Source organism: Mauremys mutica, chromosome 1 (genome assembly GCF_020497125.1).
Source record: "Mauremys mutica isolate MM-2020 ecotype Southern chromosome 1, ASM2049712v1, whole genome shotgun sequence".
In the NCBI taxonomy this organism is placed as follows: Eukaryota; Metazoa; Chordata; order Testudines; family Geoemydidae; genus Mauremys; species Mauremys mutica.
The window spans coordinates 204,476,366-204,493,758 of record NC_059072.1 but is presented as its reverse complement, the minus strand read 5'-3'; the positions used below and the strand labels follow the sequence as shown (position 1 = coordinate 204,493,758).

The 17,393-nt window shown below is 43.8% G+C and overlaps 1 protein-coding gene across 1 annotated transcript in view; it reads right to left on the bottom strand.

The window, feature by feature from the left end:
- The window catches only part of PCP4 (Purkinje cell protein 4), a 73,706-nt gene extending 59,899 nt beyond the window's left edge, over positions 1 to 13,807 (bottom strand). Inside the window, exon 1 of the mRNA XM_044985117.1 lies at positions 13,657 to 13,807. Coding sequence (XP_044841052.1) covers positions 13,657 to 13,665 — 9 coding nt within the window. The 5' untranslated portion in view covers positions 13,666 to 13,807. The remainder of the gene's footprint in view (positions 1 to 13,656) is intronic.
- Positions 13,808 to 17,393: the final 3,586 nt, after the last annotated feature.

Below are 17,393 nucleotides of genomic sequence, written 5' to 3'. Positions count from 1 at the left end.
TTTTTGATTCAGAAATGGCAAAGCATTCCATTTGGCACATTTGATTGAAACTAAACCTTGTGATACTCCAAAATCAAAATATTTTGTTTTAGTCTGTTGAATGGAACCAAAACATTTCATTTTGAGTCAGTTAAACATTAAACTGCATCTCCCTATGGGTGCTACATTGACTCAGGGCGTTGTCATTTGGATGTCTGATGGCCCATTCTTCTCTATGGGCTGGACTCCCTGGCCAGACTACATCACCCATGTCAGGTCAACAAACCAACATATTTTGATTCACTTCAAACCAACTGCTTTGGTTTTCCCAAGGGAAAATATAAAAAATTCTGTGGAAATTTTTTATTTTGCAGAAACTATATTTTCAGTTGAAAGATCATTTAGAGGGAAGGTTCTCTAATGGGAAAATACCTCAGCTCTGTTAAATGCCTGGAGACAAGACTGTTCAGCTTTTGATGGTTTTGACTGTAATGTCCAGTGGGGAGTGGATCAGGGACTTGGGGCTGTTGGAGGATGGCATGCAGAAGCTGATATTTGGAATCAGATGATAGGTTCTGATATTACCCAACTATTAGGCCCCCCAAATTGGAATAGTATCCGAATCCAAGTATAAGTATCAGACTTTTTGCTCATGCCTAGTCCAAATGAATACTGGTGGGTTTTTGTAACAAATGTTTGCTTCATATTTCATTTTCCAAACCCCCATGAAATCCAGAAGAATTTAATTTGCTAGGAAACAAACCCAGCTGTAATTTAGTTTAAGGCTGTCTTCAAGGGACAGCACAGTTATTAATGGCAGAAGTTTGCACCAACAAATTGTGCCGTATCTGAACATATTGATCCTAACATTATTAAGACAGACTTATCTCCTTCACATGCCTGAAGAATGAAAGTGTTTTTTTCAATTGTACACTGAAAACACATTTGTCTTCTCTTTCTCCCTGGACTCCCTACATATTTCAGTAGAGACAGAAATAAAACAAAAAGGCATTACGATACATTTCAATAACTTTCGGTATATATTGCATTAGCAACTAGTAACTGACCAGTCAAAGTCTGAACAGATGATATTTGAAGAAAGTTTCAGATTGTCATATAATGCAGCTTCCTGTTTTCACAGAAGGACAAAAACCACAGGACAAGTTATTCCATATCCAGTACAGCTCCAAGGAGAAGCAGCAAAAGTGGCTATATTTCACCTTTGCCACTCTTGATGTCCAGGCTGCCAGTCCAGTCACAAGGAGCAACTTAGAGCAGCCTCAGGGCTTGTCTAGATTATGCCAGCTGCAGTGACTTCACAGGGGCTATTCCACAAGCTGGGGATTGAGGGTGAGTGCACTGCATCCAGACCCCTTGTCCTTGGCCATGATCCTTATGCTGGCAGCTGCATGGAGAGATGATGCAGAGCTGTTATTGCTGTCTCTATGCCACTGGAAGATTCCCCTATGCAAGGAGAATCTTCAACTGGCCACTTGGGTGGCTTTACATTTGTTTTGAGACACTGGAGTGGCACAAATCAGATATAAGTGGACAGAGAATCTGCCTCTTATTGTTCAAACGTATTGAAATTGAGCTAGTAAGACTTTGGAGAGCTTGAAGTTATGTACAAGTCAAAGCAAAACCCTGTTGTCTGGCTTGGCTCTGTGAGCCTAAACTGAAGCCAAGCTTTTGGAAGTGACCATACTATACTGGAAAGAAAATAGACAGGGTGATATGTAAGGTTACAGTGACTGCCAGGAAGTAGTGTCAAGCATTTTCACTTACTCGGCTCTTTCTCATTCACAGACACAAAACTGAAGAAAAGCCAAGAAACTAGTACCAGGCATTCAACCTTACATTCTCTGTGTGCCTCTGGGTCCCAAAACTCACTGGGCCTCATTCTCTGCTGCCTTGTATCTAGTGTAGTCATTTGCACCTGTGCAAAGTGGATTTAAAATGCAATCAAATTATCATGATATTTTATACCAACGCTGCACAGGTGAAAATGACTGCTGATCGTGAAAGGCAGACAAAAACCAGTCCTATTATGTTTCACCTTAAAAATAAATGTAGGTATTTAATAAGTTCATTGTTGCACTGAATGTGCAAAAAAAAAAAAAGTACCTTTCAGAGTTTCACAAGGAAAGCACAGTGGCCAAGTATGATGAAAGTTCACTATTTCTTGTTGCTTAGATCCACTTCTATGTTCCGTCTATTTCTAAAATTTTGTAGACAGCTGGGGGGAGGGGAGGAAGCCTACATGCAAAACCCCCAAAGGGTAGTGCCAGAATGCATATTATTTTCAATATACATTGTTTCTGTAATTTTGAATCTTTAAGCCCAGCTCCTCAGCTGATGCGAGCTGACATTGTGCCGTTGTCTTCTGTGCATCTACATCAGTCTACGACAACTGAGGATCTGGCCGAAAAGCCCACATCCAAGATTCAAACATGTTTGAACTTTTACATGAAACCAAAAAAATGTTCAACCCTCAAACTCAGTGAAATGATGATAGAGTGCCTCACACAATCTTACTGAAGAGGATAATTCAAACTGGCTTGGCTATTAGTACTGTCTCCTGGATTGCAAAGCTGATTGGATGAACTAAAGGAAGAGTAGTAATAAACAGCCAAGTATTGAACTGGAGGGACATTGGCTTGCATTTGGCTGCCCTAGCTTAAGTGCAGGATATGTACTCCTGCATATGCATTTCAAATTGTGCTATGTATCCAACAGAGCTGGCCTTACCATGAGGCGAACTGAGGCAGCCCCTCGGGTGCCAGACTGTGTGGGGGCACCACGAGGACCCAGAGTACAGAAAATTGTGTCTGCTTCTGGTGCATATGTATTCTCTCTGCTTTAGATACACAGAGATGGTGGAGAGCTGTGCTGGAGGAAGGCAGAATTGAGACTTTTCAAAGTTTTGGCCCAAGCGAGGGGGCATGGAGGAATCATTTGCACTCCCCGCCTCAGGTGCCAAAATGTTGTGGGCCGGCCCTGGTATCCAATGTATTTGCTCTTCCTTTTCTCTCCTTGACTGTATGTCTCAGTGTCTCATTCCTCCCTCTTCCCTTCAAGTTTGTTTCTATTGTGTATAACTTTTCCAGCTTTCCTTCCAGCTCTCTCCTCCCTGTTATGTCCTTGAAATCCAATAAGCCAGTCCTGGCTTTTCAATTTACTAAAGATTTTATTTGACTAACAAACAATGAGAAAATAAAGCCACTCTTACATGCGCACACATGCATGAAGTTTGTAGCGTGGGAGAGTTTCAACCAGTAAGACTCCTTTGTTAAACTCTACTTCCAGAATATTCCAGGCCTTAAACACGAAGCAGGATTTAGTCCTTGGGGGGGTCTAGAGGTCTATTAAATTGTAGAACACTTTTTCCATGAGGTGTAGCAAAAGACCCATTACTTGAGACATTTAAAACGAGACAGGAAAAAGCACTGGAACTAAACTGTAAGGGGCAATTCTGCACCAGCAGGGGTATGAACTAGCTGAATTATTTTGTTTTTCTATCTCTAATTCCTGTGATTAGCAGAATTAACTATTGAGACAAATATTAAAAGAAATAAATATCCCAGATCCTCAGCTAGTGTAAATTGGCTGTGTCATATTACGCCAGCTGGGGATCTGGCCCATACATATAGCTTGCCCAAACCAGAACTATGAGGAGATACAATAACCAGTTTCGAGCGTTGTCTATGAAGCATACAGACATCAAGTGTGTAGAATAGTTGTGATCTAAAATCCTGTCATTAGATAAAACATTTGCAGCTGTAACTGTTCTGCGGCTGCATAGCTTTGAGCCTAGATGCTGCCATCTATTTTCCTGCCTCAGCAGGAAGATGGCCTACATGATCTAATAGGTCTTTTCCATCTTTGTGATAAAGAGAAATCAGAACAGAAAGTCATTTTGCATTGGAAGTGGGGATCGGCAACACTGGATCTCAATTTTAGGGAAGGTTCAACATCTATTTCAAGCAAATGTATGGATACATGTTGTTTGAGTTTTAACTTAACTAGCATGTTTTTTTATTTTATTGCCAAACAACATCAAGGGAAGTGGAGAGAAAGATCAGTAGAATACTGTCAGATAAGGGACTGCAGGTTATCCATCTTCATTAGAGCATCCTGGACAGTGTAGCCAGTATAAGGATATTGGTTTATGGGGGCTCAGAATGATGTGACAGCTCTGTAGCAACAAAGATAGTAGAAAGAAAAAGACAGTCTCACACATACATACACAGTTGGATGCTTCTTTCTCCTAGTTTTCTTGTCTGGAAGGAAAATGCCCCCCTTCCCCTTTCTGTGTTGTGGACCTGGGTCTATTCTCTATCTCAGGGATCACCAACCTTTGGCCCGTGGCCCGCCAGGGTAAGCATCCTGGTGGGCCAGGTTGATTTGTTTACCTGACACGTCTGCAGGTTCAGCCAATCGCAGCTCCCACTGGCCGCGGTTCACTGCTTCAGGCCAGTGGGGGCTGCGCCCCGAGGGATGTGCTGGCCGCCGCTTTCCGCCACCCCCATTGGCCTGGAGCGGCGAACCGCAGCCAGTGGGAGCCGAGATTGGCCAAACCTGGGGACACAGCATGTAAACAAACAGGCCCTGGCGGGCCGTGGACCAAAGGTTGCCGATACTTGCTCTATCTTTTGCCACCCACTCTGGTTCTAGTGGTATTACAGGTTCTTCTTTAGAGCAGGGGTTCTTAACTTTTTTCTTTCTGAGGCTCCTCCAACATGCTATAAAAACTCCCTGGCCCATCTGTGCCACAACAACGGTTTTCTGGCCTTCCCTCCAGATTCAGCCTTGCTGCAGTGGGACCCAGGCCTCAGCCCCACTGCAGCTTGGCGCTTGGGCTTCAGTGGTGAGGCTCTGGCTTTGGCTTTGTGCCCTGGGCCCCAGGGAATCTAACACCAGCTCTGCTTGGCAGACCCCCTGAAACCTGCTCACGAACCCCCCAGGGGGACAGACTCCCAGTTGAGAACTGCTGCTTTAGAGCTCACAGTTATAGACCATAGGTAAAGTCCACTTGTTCTTCTGAGGGAGACAGATATTTTCCTGGCCATCATAATAGCGGAACAAGAAAGTCAGGCAAATGGTGGCACAGAAACCAAATACATTTTATTCAAATCAGTAAGCAAATGACTGGTGACTTTTCCCTATGATAAAAAGACCGACCTGTTCCCATTGAAGTCAGTGGGCTTTTTGCCATAGGTTTCAGTGAGATCTAGATCAGGCCCAAGATTTAGAAACTGGGAGAAAAAGAACTGCTCTTTTAAATAGAGCTGATTGGGATTTTTTTATAAGATGTTTTTCTGTCAGAAAATGCCAGTTAGTCAAAATTGAAACTGTTTGCAGAAACAGATCAATGTCACCAGAGTTGTAATCTAGAAGGTTTCTCAGGTCCAGGATTGAATTTCTGGTTTTGACAGGAGAGACACTAAGATAGTATGGGGGAGGGGACTCACCGGGTGGTGAAAGCCCCAGCTCTGCCTGATTCAAAGTAGGGGCTTGAAGCTGGGTTTCCTATATACCTGGTGAGGGTCCTAACCACTGGGCTACTGTGTGCTTAGTTGCTCACTCTCGTTTCAAAAGGGCTCCATTTCACTCCAATGCAGAACAAAAATAAAATTGCAAAACCTCATAATTCTTTTGCTAAATGGAATGCTGTTTTTCCAGAAACGTGACTACAAAATAACATGTCTTCATGACAGTTAATCCGTTGACAACTTTATAACCTATTAACCCTCATCAGACTCAGGCATGAAAGGAATCTGTCTGGGTTGTTTTTTTTCCCTTTAGAGTTGCACCAGTTTGTAGTTACTCTCTCACAAGCAAATGGAAAGATATGAAACCCAGTAATAAATCTCTAATTGATTAAATGTAGTCAATAATAATACATTTATATGGTGTTGAAATGTGCAGTAATTACATACCTGGCAGGAAGACTCATGCTTTTCTTTTTAAACTACGTGGTCACCAGTCTCTCAAACTTAAGCAGAACTTGACTTCCAAGTTTCTAACTTTTAAGGGATATTTTAAGAGATGCCCGATCATGTTCTGATGCCACGCTGAAGAAGAAAGTAGGCAAACTGACAGGTCTAACACATACTGTTCTCCCTTTTCCCTCCCCTTTTGAGCTGCAGTTTGCCACCCAGCTAATAAATGGGTGTAAGTTAAAATTAAAAAGTGCTGTGCTTTCCTTCCCCGCATCCCCAATTGATGCCAGCTGCAGAATTCCGCCCTATATTACCTCTGTAGTTTGCATAAATATTTATTTTCTCCTGATTTTTGCTACAGACAATTTGCTGCTCTGAGGCAGATGTTGGGGGTGGGGGTGAAGAATAAATTGCAGAAGGCAGTCCTGAGAGAATTTTAGCTGCTCAACCAGATTTCCTCCTGGATCACAGTGCAAGTTCAGTCATTAAAAGGGAAGGAGGCAGCATGTATTCCCTTTCCCCACGCACACCCAACTTTGCTAGGCATTGTGGAGGGGTTAAGATATCATGGCCCCTGTCCTTTCAGTTCCTTCAGGGAGGTTAGTTTCCACTCTAGTGTTTGTATTCCATGCCTGGATTATGCTTCAAGCTGGGAAAATAATGGATTTTTTTAGTTTGCTAGCAATTATATAAAATTGGAGGAGGGGATCATTTTGGCTCTAACTGGAAAAAAAAATTTTTGGGTCAAACTAAATGTTTTCTTGCAGCAAAATTTTAACATTTTGTTTTGATTTTAACCACCTGTAAGCTTTTAATATTTTTAAAATAAAATTAAGGGACTTTTTGAAACAAAAAGTTGTTTTGAACAAAAAAATCAAAACATTTTGTTTAGAAAATGTCAAAATGAAATGTTTGTTTTTTTCTGGCGTGTGTGTGTGTGTGTGTGTGTTGTTGTTGTTGTGACAGAGAGAAGGGGGAGGTTGACCAAAACAATTTGGCAAAACAGACACAAATTCACAACACCCTTTGTGTCACCAAATCTGCATTTTTCACCAAAACCATTTTGGCTGAAAAATTTCACCCAGCTCTAACCATGCTGTTGCAAGCATCTAAGAGAAGGAAGGCTCCTTGTACTCTAGCTCTCTCACCTTCTGTACTTGGACAGGGCCAGCCTCAGTCCGGTCCTTTATATGTCTTTTTAAAAAATCATCAAGACAAATCCCTGCTAAAGCGGTTTCCAAGCTGCCACACTTATTTCAGCTAATGCTTCATCACAGAAACAGCAGCAGGGCTGAATGACAGTGCTCATGTTTTTGGGGACTGCAACATTTTGCATGACCTTTAATGGGAGACTTCTGCTCATGCCTAGGTCTGGATCTCAGATTCCTAACAACAGCCTCACATTTAATACTGGAGACAAATGTGTCCGTGACTGTTGTAAAAACTGTGTGATGAACTATCTCCAGTGAACCCTCATACCATAAGAAAATGTCGGCATGACCAGACATTGCCCATGAAGTGTCATATAATTAAATGTCTGTGATGAGATGCTATGATTCCACTGATGTGTGTCAAGTTTATGCCAGATTTGAGTCTAAAGGCTCAATAGTAGAGCTGTTCAGAACTCTTAGGTGTGAATAATTTATCTCATGTATTTTGGCATTTTTCTGTGAACAATTTATTCAGAATTTTTTGTCATTATTTAACCATCTCTATTTAACAGTAAGGAGCTGGAAAACTCTAAGGAACAAAAACTAAAACCCTAGGGCCTGACCAAAACCCATTGGAGACAACTGACAAGCTCCCATTGATCCAACGATCAGGCCCTTATTGAACAAGTATTTGGGGACACATTTACAAAGGTGTTTAGGTGCCTAAAGATGTAAATAGGTCGGTGCCCAGTGGGGTTCTCAAAAGTGCCTAAGCAGGTTAGGTGCCGAATTCCCATGGAAATCGATGGGGCTTAGACACCTATCCTGCTTAGGTACTTTTGAAAAATCCCACCTCCAGGGTCAGATTTCCCATTAGGCACACTAGGCATATGCCTAGGGGCACTGGTATTCTAGGGGCCCTACAAATTCAAATTTTGCTGCTCCTGGGTCCTGGCAGGGAGTGGAGCTGGCTGAGGGGCAGATGGCCCCACACAGCCCTGCTGGAGGGCTCCTTGCTCAGCCCAGCTGACAGTGTCACCTCCCAGTGGGTGCGGCCGGGGGGCAAGGCGTGGGAGAACGGACCTCTGTGGGGGATTGTGGGTGGGCTTTGTGCAGAGAGGGTGAGGATGCTGGGCAGTGGGGGGGAGGGTTGTATGGGGCACTGGGAAGTTGTGGGGGGGTCTGTGCTGCCTGGTGGAATCCTAAGCCTCAAATTAAATGCCCAGGCTCCCAATACAACGTATGGGGAGAGTTAGGCACCTCCAGATGAAATGCACAAAAGCCTCCCCACTGAGCAGGTAGCTGCCTAAGCTAGCCAATAAAAAATGCGGCTGAATGGTGTATGGCCTAAGCCCCACCGCTCAGTGGTGCCTATTGCTGATCAGGATTCACAGCCATGAACCTGCTCCTGGAGTTTGGTGCTTACGCCAGGTCAGACCTTTCCCACACAAAAAAACCCTGAGGAGGCAGCCCTGGAACCCCCTGTATGTGCCAGTGGTTTGAGCATGCACCCAAGCTGTGGGAGATGGGTTTAAATCCCAACTCTGCCTGCTATGGAGCAAGGACTTGAACCCAGGTCTCCCACAGGAATGCCCTAAACAGTGCCCTATGGCAAGCTCAATCTCTCCCAGTGAAGCGGTGCCACTTTGGATGATACTTAAATATTCATTGGGCCAGAGAGAGCAAGCACAAGTGCTTCCATATCCCAGTGGTTAAGACACTCCTCTGGGATATGGGGGAGTCTAGTTCCAGTCTCTGCTCCACTCTATAGTTAAGTATCAGAGGGGTAGCCGTGTTAGTCTGGATCTGTAAGAGCAGCAAAAAGTCCTGTGGCACCTTATAGACTAACAGACGTATTGGAGCATGAGCTTTCGTGGGTGAATACCCACTTCGTTGGTTAAGTATTTCCATGCAGAGTGGAGCAGCTTCAAGAACCAAGACTGAGAGGACCGTGCCCTGGATCTCAGTGGTTAAGACTCTCCCTATAGGGCAGGGGTGGGCGAACTATGGCCCAGGGGCTGCATCCGGCCCACCAGATGTTTTAATCTGGCCCTCAAGCTCCCGCCGGGGAGCAGGGTCCAGGGCTTGCCCTGCTCCGGTCAGGGCCGGTGCAAGAATGTTTCGCGCCCTAGGCGAAACTTCCACCTTGCGCCCTCTCCCGTCCCCGAGCCCCCGCCCAGAGGTGCCCCCTCCCTGAGGTGCCCCCCCGTGGCAGCTCCCCCCTCCACCCTGAGGCACTCCCCCCCGCAGCAGCTCCCCCCCCTCTGCCCTGAGGCACCCCCTCCCACCCCAGCTCACCCCTGATCCGCCTCCACCCCGAGCACACCGTCGCTGCTTCACTTCTCCCACCTCCCAGGCTTGCGGCACCGATCAGCTTAGGCACCGCAAGCCTGGGAGGCGGGAGAAGTGAAGCAACCACGGCGTGCTCGGGGAGGAGGCGGGGCAGGGGTGAGCTAGGGTGGGGACTTCCCCTGCTTGCTGCCCCTGCCCCTTACTTGCTGCAGGCAGCCCTCCCAGCACTCCCCTGCCCCAGCTCCCTCCGCCTAAATGCTGGCCGCAACCAGGGTGGCCGAAGATCCAGCCGCCGCGGTCGCTGCCAAAGAAAATGCCGCTCCCCAAAGCCTAGCGCCCTAGGCAACTGCCTAGGTCGCCTAAATGGTTGCACCAGCCCTGGCTCCGGTGAGCCAGCCAGGGAGCAGGGTCGAGGGCTTGCCATGCTCCGCATGGCTCCTGAAAGCAGTGGCATGCCCTCTCTCCGGCTCCACACACTACCCCCGCCCCAAGCGCCACCCCACAGCTCACATTGACCAGGAACTGCGGCCAATGGGAGCTACAGGGGTGGTGCCTGTGGATGGGGCAGCATGCAAAGCTGCCTGGCCGTGCCTCCGCATGGAAGCCAGAGGAGGGACATGCTGCTGCTTCTGGGAGTTGCTTGAGGTAAGTGCCACCTGGACCCTGCACCCCAGACTACCTCCCGCATCCCAACCACCTGCCCCAGCCCTGATCCCCCTCCCGCCCTCCAACCCCCTAGATCCCAGCCTGGAGTACCCTCCTGTACCCCCAACCCCAGCCCCACCCCAGAGCCCACCCCCCCCAGCTGGAGCCCTCACCCCCTCCCCAATCCCCAATTTTGTGAGCATTCCTGGCCCGCCATACAATTTCTATACCCTCATGGCAAAAAGTTTGCCGACCCCTGCTATAGAAGGTGGGAGACCTCCATTCAAATCCCCACTCCCCATCAGGCAGAGTGGGAATTATGAACCCCAGTCTCACACATCCTGGGTGAATGTCATGACCAATGAGTATTAACGGGGGCACAACCACTGCTTGCTGTGTTTTTTGTGGGGACCAGTCCAGTAGATGTACTCACAGGATATGTCTACATTACACTGGCTTGGGCTAAGGGGCTGTTTAATTGCAGTGTAGATGTTTGGGCTCAGGCTGCAGCCTAAGTTCTGGGAACCTCACACCTTGCAGGGTCCTAGAGCCTGGGATCCAGCCTGAGCCTGAATGTCTATACAACAATTAAACAGCACCTTAGCCTGAACCCCACAAGCCTGAGTCAGCTGGCATGGGCCAGCTGAGGGTGTCTAATTGCAGTGTAGACATACCCGGCCTAAGGTGACCTGTGAGCAAGCAAGATAGGTGGGGGAAGGCCTAGTTTGTGAATCCTGTTGGTTCTTGGGCATCAGTACATAGGTAGCTGTGTGCATGCTCAGTGGTGGAAATTTAGGCAGCAGCTGTGCAGGAATGTTGAGGGTCTAAATTTTGATTTAGGAACCTAAAGTGGCAGTTAGGTGCCTAAATCCTTTTGTGGATCTACCCCTTAGTGTCATAAACAAATTTGCAGTTGTCAATATTCCACAGTAAAGCCTTGTTGCTTTTTTCTTTCAAATATCTATCTCTTCCCCCCAAAACCAAGTTAAATGTAGAGAAATTAAAAAAATGGCATGATCACATTGACGACTATTTTATGCTCCTCAGCTTTTTTCAGGAGTTGATTTGTAATGATGTGGCCAGAAAGGGGAAACAAAACTGATGACTTTTGTGCAGCAGTAATATGAAAAATAAAACAAGGTGCAGCAAATAGGGTTTGAAGTTCAGTTAAGGGGAGCTGGATGGCAGGAGAAAGATCATTTGATCATTACCAGTTCGGTTCACTCCTTCTGGGGCACCTGGCATTGGCCACTGTCAGCAGACAGGATACTGGTCTGGATGGACCTTTGGTCTGACCCAGTATGGCCATTCTTATGTTCTTATGTTTGTATGTCTCTAAGTCTGCATTCTAAGCTCCACTAACAGTGTGACAATGATTAGCATAAAAAAATACAATCACTGGACCATCCTCACCATCCTACCTGCTTTCCCTCTCCCACTTCTGGATATTTGATAGCCATATTTGAGTCTGGCTTTTCATTCATATTATCCTCTGATTTCATGGCGGATAACAAAACGATCTGGTGCAAATATATATCTTAAACATTTCCAGTTACTATGTTTGAGACAAAATCCATCAGGAGCCACTTCAGGAGTCTAAACACTGCACACTCAGACAACTAAAGTGATTGTCTTCTGACAAGCTTTCTTTTTGCCTCAGTTCTTTAACCAGAGCCCTTCTAATTAAGATAACCTGGGCTGCTCCATTTGTTTTTCTGTCCTGAGAGGGAAATAATCAACTAAAGAATAATTAAAGGCATTCTTCCCTAGTGCAGTTTGTGAAATAAGTGCTCCAAGCATTATCATCTTCTGTATGGCGATGACAGCAGCTCTGTCCTTCGAAGCATCAATGATAGAGTTAAAAACTGTTAAATAGACACTTGGCAGGGGCTTGAGAAATGTACTGGGAAGGAAAGCAGTATCCTCTGTGATGGGGACTTGCTAGAAGTGTGGGACAGGTAAGTATATTAATAAAAATATGGGATCCCAGTTGTTGTACAGATATGATGACTTTGATGCTCATGAGAACTCTTTGATTAGAGAAAAGAGAGGTTATGTCAAAGAGGGGAACCGAATGTAAACTATTGCATTGTGAACTACTGTATGAACAGCTGCTGAAATGGCAATGTAATACAAAACTGCGTTGGCATGATACAGATATAGACAATAATAATCAACCTGTCATCGTTTTATGTTAGGAAAAGTTAACATTTTACCAGAATAATGATACCATAGCAGAAAAAGTATTTCTGTTAATGTATGTGACAAAGGGATACTTTGTATATAAAAGCTACAATATGAACTGTATCCAGTTTATTCAATGTAGACATCCAATCAGCAGATGAAAAGCTGCGGAGTTACGGGTGCCTTATCTCAGTATTCTATGTACATTACACATAGCAGGAACACATGATGAGGATTCCCCATTTCTTAGCCTGTTCAGGTACGCATAATGGAAACGGAAATATGCCTGCCGTATGACCCTTTTGCAAAGACCACTATTCTACATCTCTCCTTATGTCTCCTCATTGTGTTTATATCACAAGTCAGTCATTTAAGATGTGGTAGAAAACATAGCAATAGCCATAGGCAGAAACATACTTTGTGTAGTTGTTAATTTTACCCTGACTGCCAAGAAAGGAACATCCATCTGTCAAAAAAGACAGTGATAGAAAAGAAGCCTCCAAAAATAAGTGCTAAGTAAGACATAATTACAACTAGCTCAATTGATTTGGGATGAGGTAAAGAGATGAACTATAGAAATCAGGGTTCTACTAGCTGAACCTGCCTGATATTTGGAATGAATACACTTTTAAAAATAAAAATATTGGCTTGTCACTGCCAAACTCTTTCACTGCAAATAGAGTAAGTGTAGTGACTGAATATTCAGCTTTCTTTTTCGAAATACACAAAGGTCCTTTCATGCTTGATGTTATTTGCATTTTTCCTTTGCTGGCTATAAGGACAAGTGTAGATGTAATCTTTCCCAGGACAATAGCTACCCAGTTCATAGCACTGGCAAACTACAAACAAGGCATTTTTCAAATGAGGTTTATACTTTAATATTTAACTTTTACACCACTGACCTCTCAGCTCACTTCTTCTACATTGAACAAAAACATAAAATGAAACCTTAGAAGATGATAAAGCTTGTCTTATTTAATATCTCCAAAGTACCATGCATACCTATAGAGCTATACTTAGTAATAGATAACAAGAATTAATAATAATCTTTGTTAGAAACAGATGTATTTCATATTTCACAACCAGAGATCAGATGTTTCATATGTCTGCAGGCTATGCTAAGAGGTACAGTGTGATCTCATTCTGTTTTTAATTAAGTAAAAAAATAAGAACTACCTGGTCATTTCCAAACTATCTTATTTATAAGAGTAAGAATAATATTTAGCTCTGGGTGCTTTACATATTCAAACAAAGCATTATATAATCCTGTTAACTATATGTATTCATTAATTTACTCAGTTATGAATGTCTTCATTTCTCAAACTTTTCATTCCATAGTTGATTTAAATTGACTTTAAAAAAACTCATCTGATTTTTCTTAAGCTGCATTTCCCCGTTACTGGTGTTATTCCTGCTTCAGATACCTACATCTCTCTCTCCAGATAATAGGTTTATCCACTCACCTCACTCATGTTTGTTTTGAAATGACAGCTCACAGATTTCCACTTCTTCACAACAGGGAGACTGTACAAAAGCTCTTTCCACTGTTCCTGGCTTTTCTCTTAAAAAGGGCTGCCCAGTGGCATCATGCCGCTAGTAAACCAATAAGATGCATTCACCTGCTGAACTCCTCAGCATACATCCGAGAGCACAAAGGGCCACCTAGTGGTACAAACTGAAAAGCAGATTCAAACTCCAGGTTGGGTCGTTCCAACTAAATGGAATGTTCATAGTTCAGGATCATTGATAAGGGGGAAATATGTGATGAGAACAGAAAACATAGTGAGTATGAAATGTTTCTTTTAATTATAAGATGCAACTATTTCACCTAGTGACAAATGAAAATATTCAAAAACATATAATCTGTAACAAAAGGAGCGAGGAGACAGCAAACCAGTTTATAAATCAGTATTCCTGAGAACAAGAGTGTCTGTGCTGTCCCATATTTGTATATGCATATATTCATTACAATCTCATACTTCCTGCACATACCCAGCTTTTCTGTGTGTTTCTTGGAAGAATAAATTGGGCACCTGCCTCACTGCACACAAAGCGGTTAGTGGTGATGCCTATCTTATAACTTTTATAGCCCAATGGTTAGAACACACATATGGGATGTGGGAGACCTAGGGTCAATTCCCCCCTCTGACTGAGAGGGAGAAAGGATTTGAAGAGGAGTCTCCTACAGCTCTCAGGAAAGTGCTCTAACCACTGAGCTATGGGATATTCTGATGTGGGGCTCCCACAAGCTGTCCTGCTGAAACTTTTCCACTGTGGATAAGTAATTAAAAAGTCATTAGAGCAGGGGGCTAGACACTGGGTCTCTCACAAAAGTGCCCTAACCACCGGGCTACACAAGTCATTCTCACCCTGTTTCTGATCCAATGACTCTCTAAGTATTTTTCCAGTGCGTTCTAACCACTGGGTTAAATATTATAAGTTAGCCATCACCACCACATCCTCCTCCTGTCAGATTTTGAACGGGACCCAATCCGGTAGGCACAATCAGAGGCTTCCTACCAGATAGGCCCCACATGCCAGTTAGGCAGCCAAACCAAACAACTCTCTCTCTCCGTTCATGGCTCATGCTTGGAGGCAGGCACCCGGATGCCTAAAGTGTGGCAGCAGTGCACATGCTCAGAGGCAGAAATGTAGGCAGTGAGGGAATGTGGGCACCTACAGGGTACAGTGGGAGTTTTGTGGATCACAGTGGAGCCTAAAACTGTGACTTAGTTGCCTACGTATTTTTGTGGCTCTGGGCCTTACTGCTTTTTATTCCCATTAATCCTGTAAGCCCAATGCAGCTAAGAGAGTGTGAGCTGTATTCTGTTCCATTTTGTCCATCATCAATAGTAGAGTTCACTAACTTCCAATGACTTTCACATGTGCAACAATGTGAAGACAATTATGCACATGTGACTAGGGGCTAATTGGAAGACAATGTGTTACACATGTGCAACTAAAGGGCTCACTGGTCTGCAGCACTTTTTATAACTAGTGATGATATGTAAGTTGGCTGGAATCTTGTTTGATTTTCAGAACCCAGGTGGAATTTGCTGGGCTAGTTACTGAGTGCATTTTAACTGGAAATCAATGAGAGACAATAGCTATCAAACTCCACATGCTGTTTTTTATAGTCACTTTGCAGCGTAGAACTGTATTTTAATGGTAACTGAAAAACAAGACAGAAGAGTTATCCAAGCCCAGCACAAAATTTCAGATTTTTTTCCCCATATGTGCCATTCTTCTTTGCATTTTCATGCTTTCTTGCTAAATAAACTCAAGAGCAGCTGAACCAATTTTGTTCAAACTTTCTTTTAAAAAAAAATCACTTTGGGGCTGAAACCAAACATGGGAACTTCAGACAGGAAGTCTTTTGTTTGAGGAAGGTATGTGTCTCAGAAAAGGGAAGGGGTATAGAATGGAATTTGGAGCTCAGCCTTAATTACCCTGTGCATGCTATAATTATAGGCTTTAATTAATTCCTTAATAGTAAGGGGTTTAACACGCATATCTCCAATCACTGTATGATTTGAGACTGGTCATCCAGACTTACCCGGTAGCTTACCCAATTAAAACATGAAAAATATAAAAATAAACCAAATTTCAAAGGTGTGAATGGTTTAAAATATAAAATAAGCTTTAATCACTTGGGACCTTAAGTTGCAGTCTAACCTCTGGGCCCATGCAAGGGAAATGAGTCAATGGTTACAGCAGAGTCCCACAGCTGTCAATGTCACAAAAGAATCAGACGCAATTTGGAAAAATTGACAGTCTTGCATCAGGAGACATGTGGGATAGAGCTTATTGTATAATATGAATCATCTCTCCTTCCTAAAAAAACCCAAAATATAAAACTCTGTTTCTAGGTCAGCCTAGAAAATAGTGATGCAGGTAACAAGTAGATATCTGCTCTCTGATAACCTGTTTGTCCCTCAGCAATGTCCAGCTTCAGTCATTATAAGTCCCCTAAACCTTTAGAAGCATAAATAATGCTTCCTTGTCTCCACTCTGACTGGTTGCTTATGGCAGAAGAGAGTATTTGAAAATACCCAGCACTCAAATATTACCTGGCACTTACCCGTGGCAGTTAACTTTTTAATTAAAAGGTAAAAGGCATATTAATTATCAGTTTAGAATATTCAATCTCTGTTCAGGCAAAGGAATTAATGTGTTTAAAAAGATGCTCAGCAGTTATTCTTTGAAGTTTGGGAAGAGGATGAAGTTAAAAGTATACCCCTTTCCCTACTTCATTTTACTGGTACTGGGAAAGTTAAGGACAAAGTCTTCATGCTTAGTGTTTGTTTCTTTCTACTCTGGATTTAAAAAAAAAAAAGCATCAGGTTGTCAACAACATGTAGAAATGAAGGATTTCTCCTCAGCCTCACCTGAGAACCTTCACCGTTTAACAGCTCATGAAAGTGTGTTTTCGAATAAGACGACATTTAGGACAAGATCATCATGATTGTCGGTGCACAAGAGAGGAACAGGGTGCAAATGTGTCTCTTTCCCTACCACATACACCCTGTGCAATGGATGGTCACCAAGGAGAGTCTCGGCAGTCAGGGTGTTGAAGTACACTATCGAGCTGCCAGTGTTCACCTCTCCATAGAGGGAAAGGGTCAGAATCCTTTTTCTCCCCACCCCTGACAAACTGATTTGGCCAGGAACAAGGGGAGGGGACGCTGCATTATTATGGTGGCACAGTAGTTGCATTCCCCCTGGATAGTCTAGTGTCCTTAATGTGGTGGCTGTAGCTATTATCATTCTTCCTCCTGGTCTCAATAAAGTGAAGTTGTGGTCTGGTTACTGTTCTGCTTGCTCTTCCTCCTCAGATGGGCAGTGGTTTCAGAAGAGCTGCTGCTGCCCATGCTGTAGGGCTCCTTCGTTTTGTCTGAAGCTGTTCACAGGACAAAAATAGAAAGGCAAGGCACAAGAACCTTGCCATTCTATTTGTCCTGGGAAGTACCTAGTATATCTGGTGCTGTATAAATAATAATTACATACCAAAAAACTACATTAAAAGAATGTTAAGTTTGCAAAGCCAAACGCTCAAAAGTTAGGAAATCCCAGAATTATGCCTGGGCAACCTTAATGCCCACCCCCTTGTGTGTATGCATTATAATAGTCTTTAATTACATGATCGTATACTATTTTCCCATGGGACCCCTGTGCCTGGGGATGAGTCAGCACATTGCAG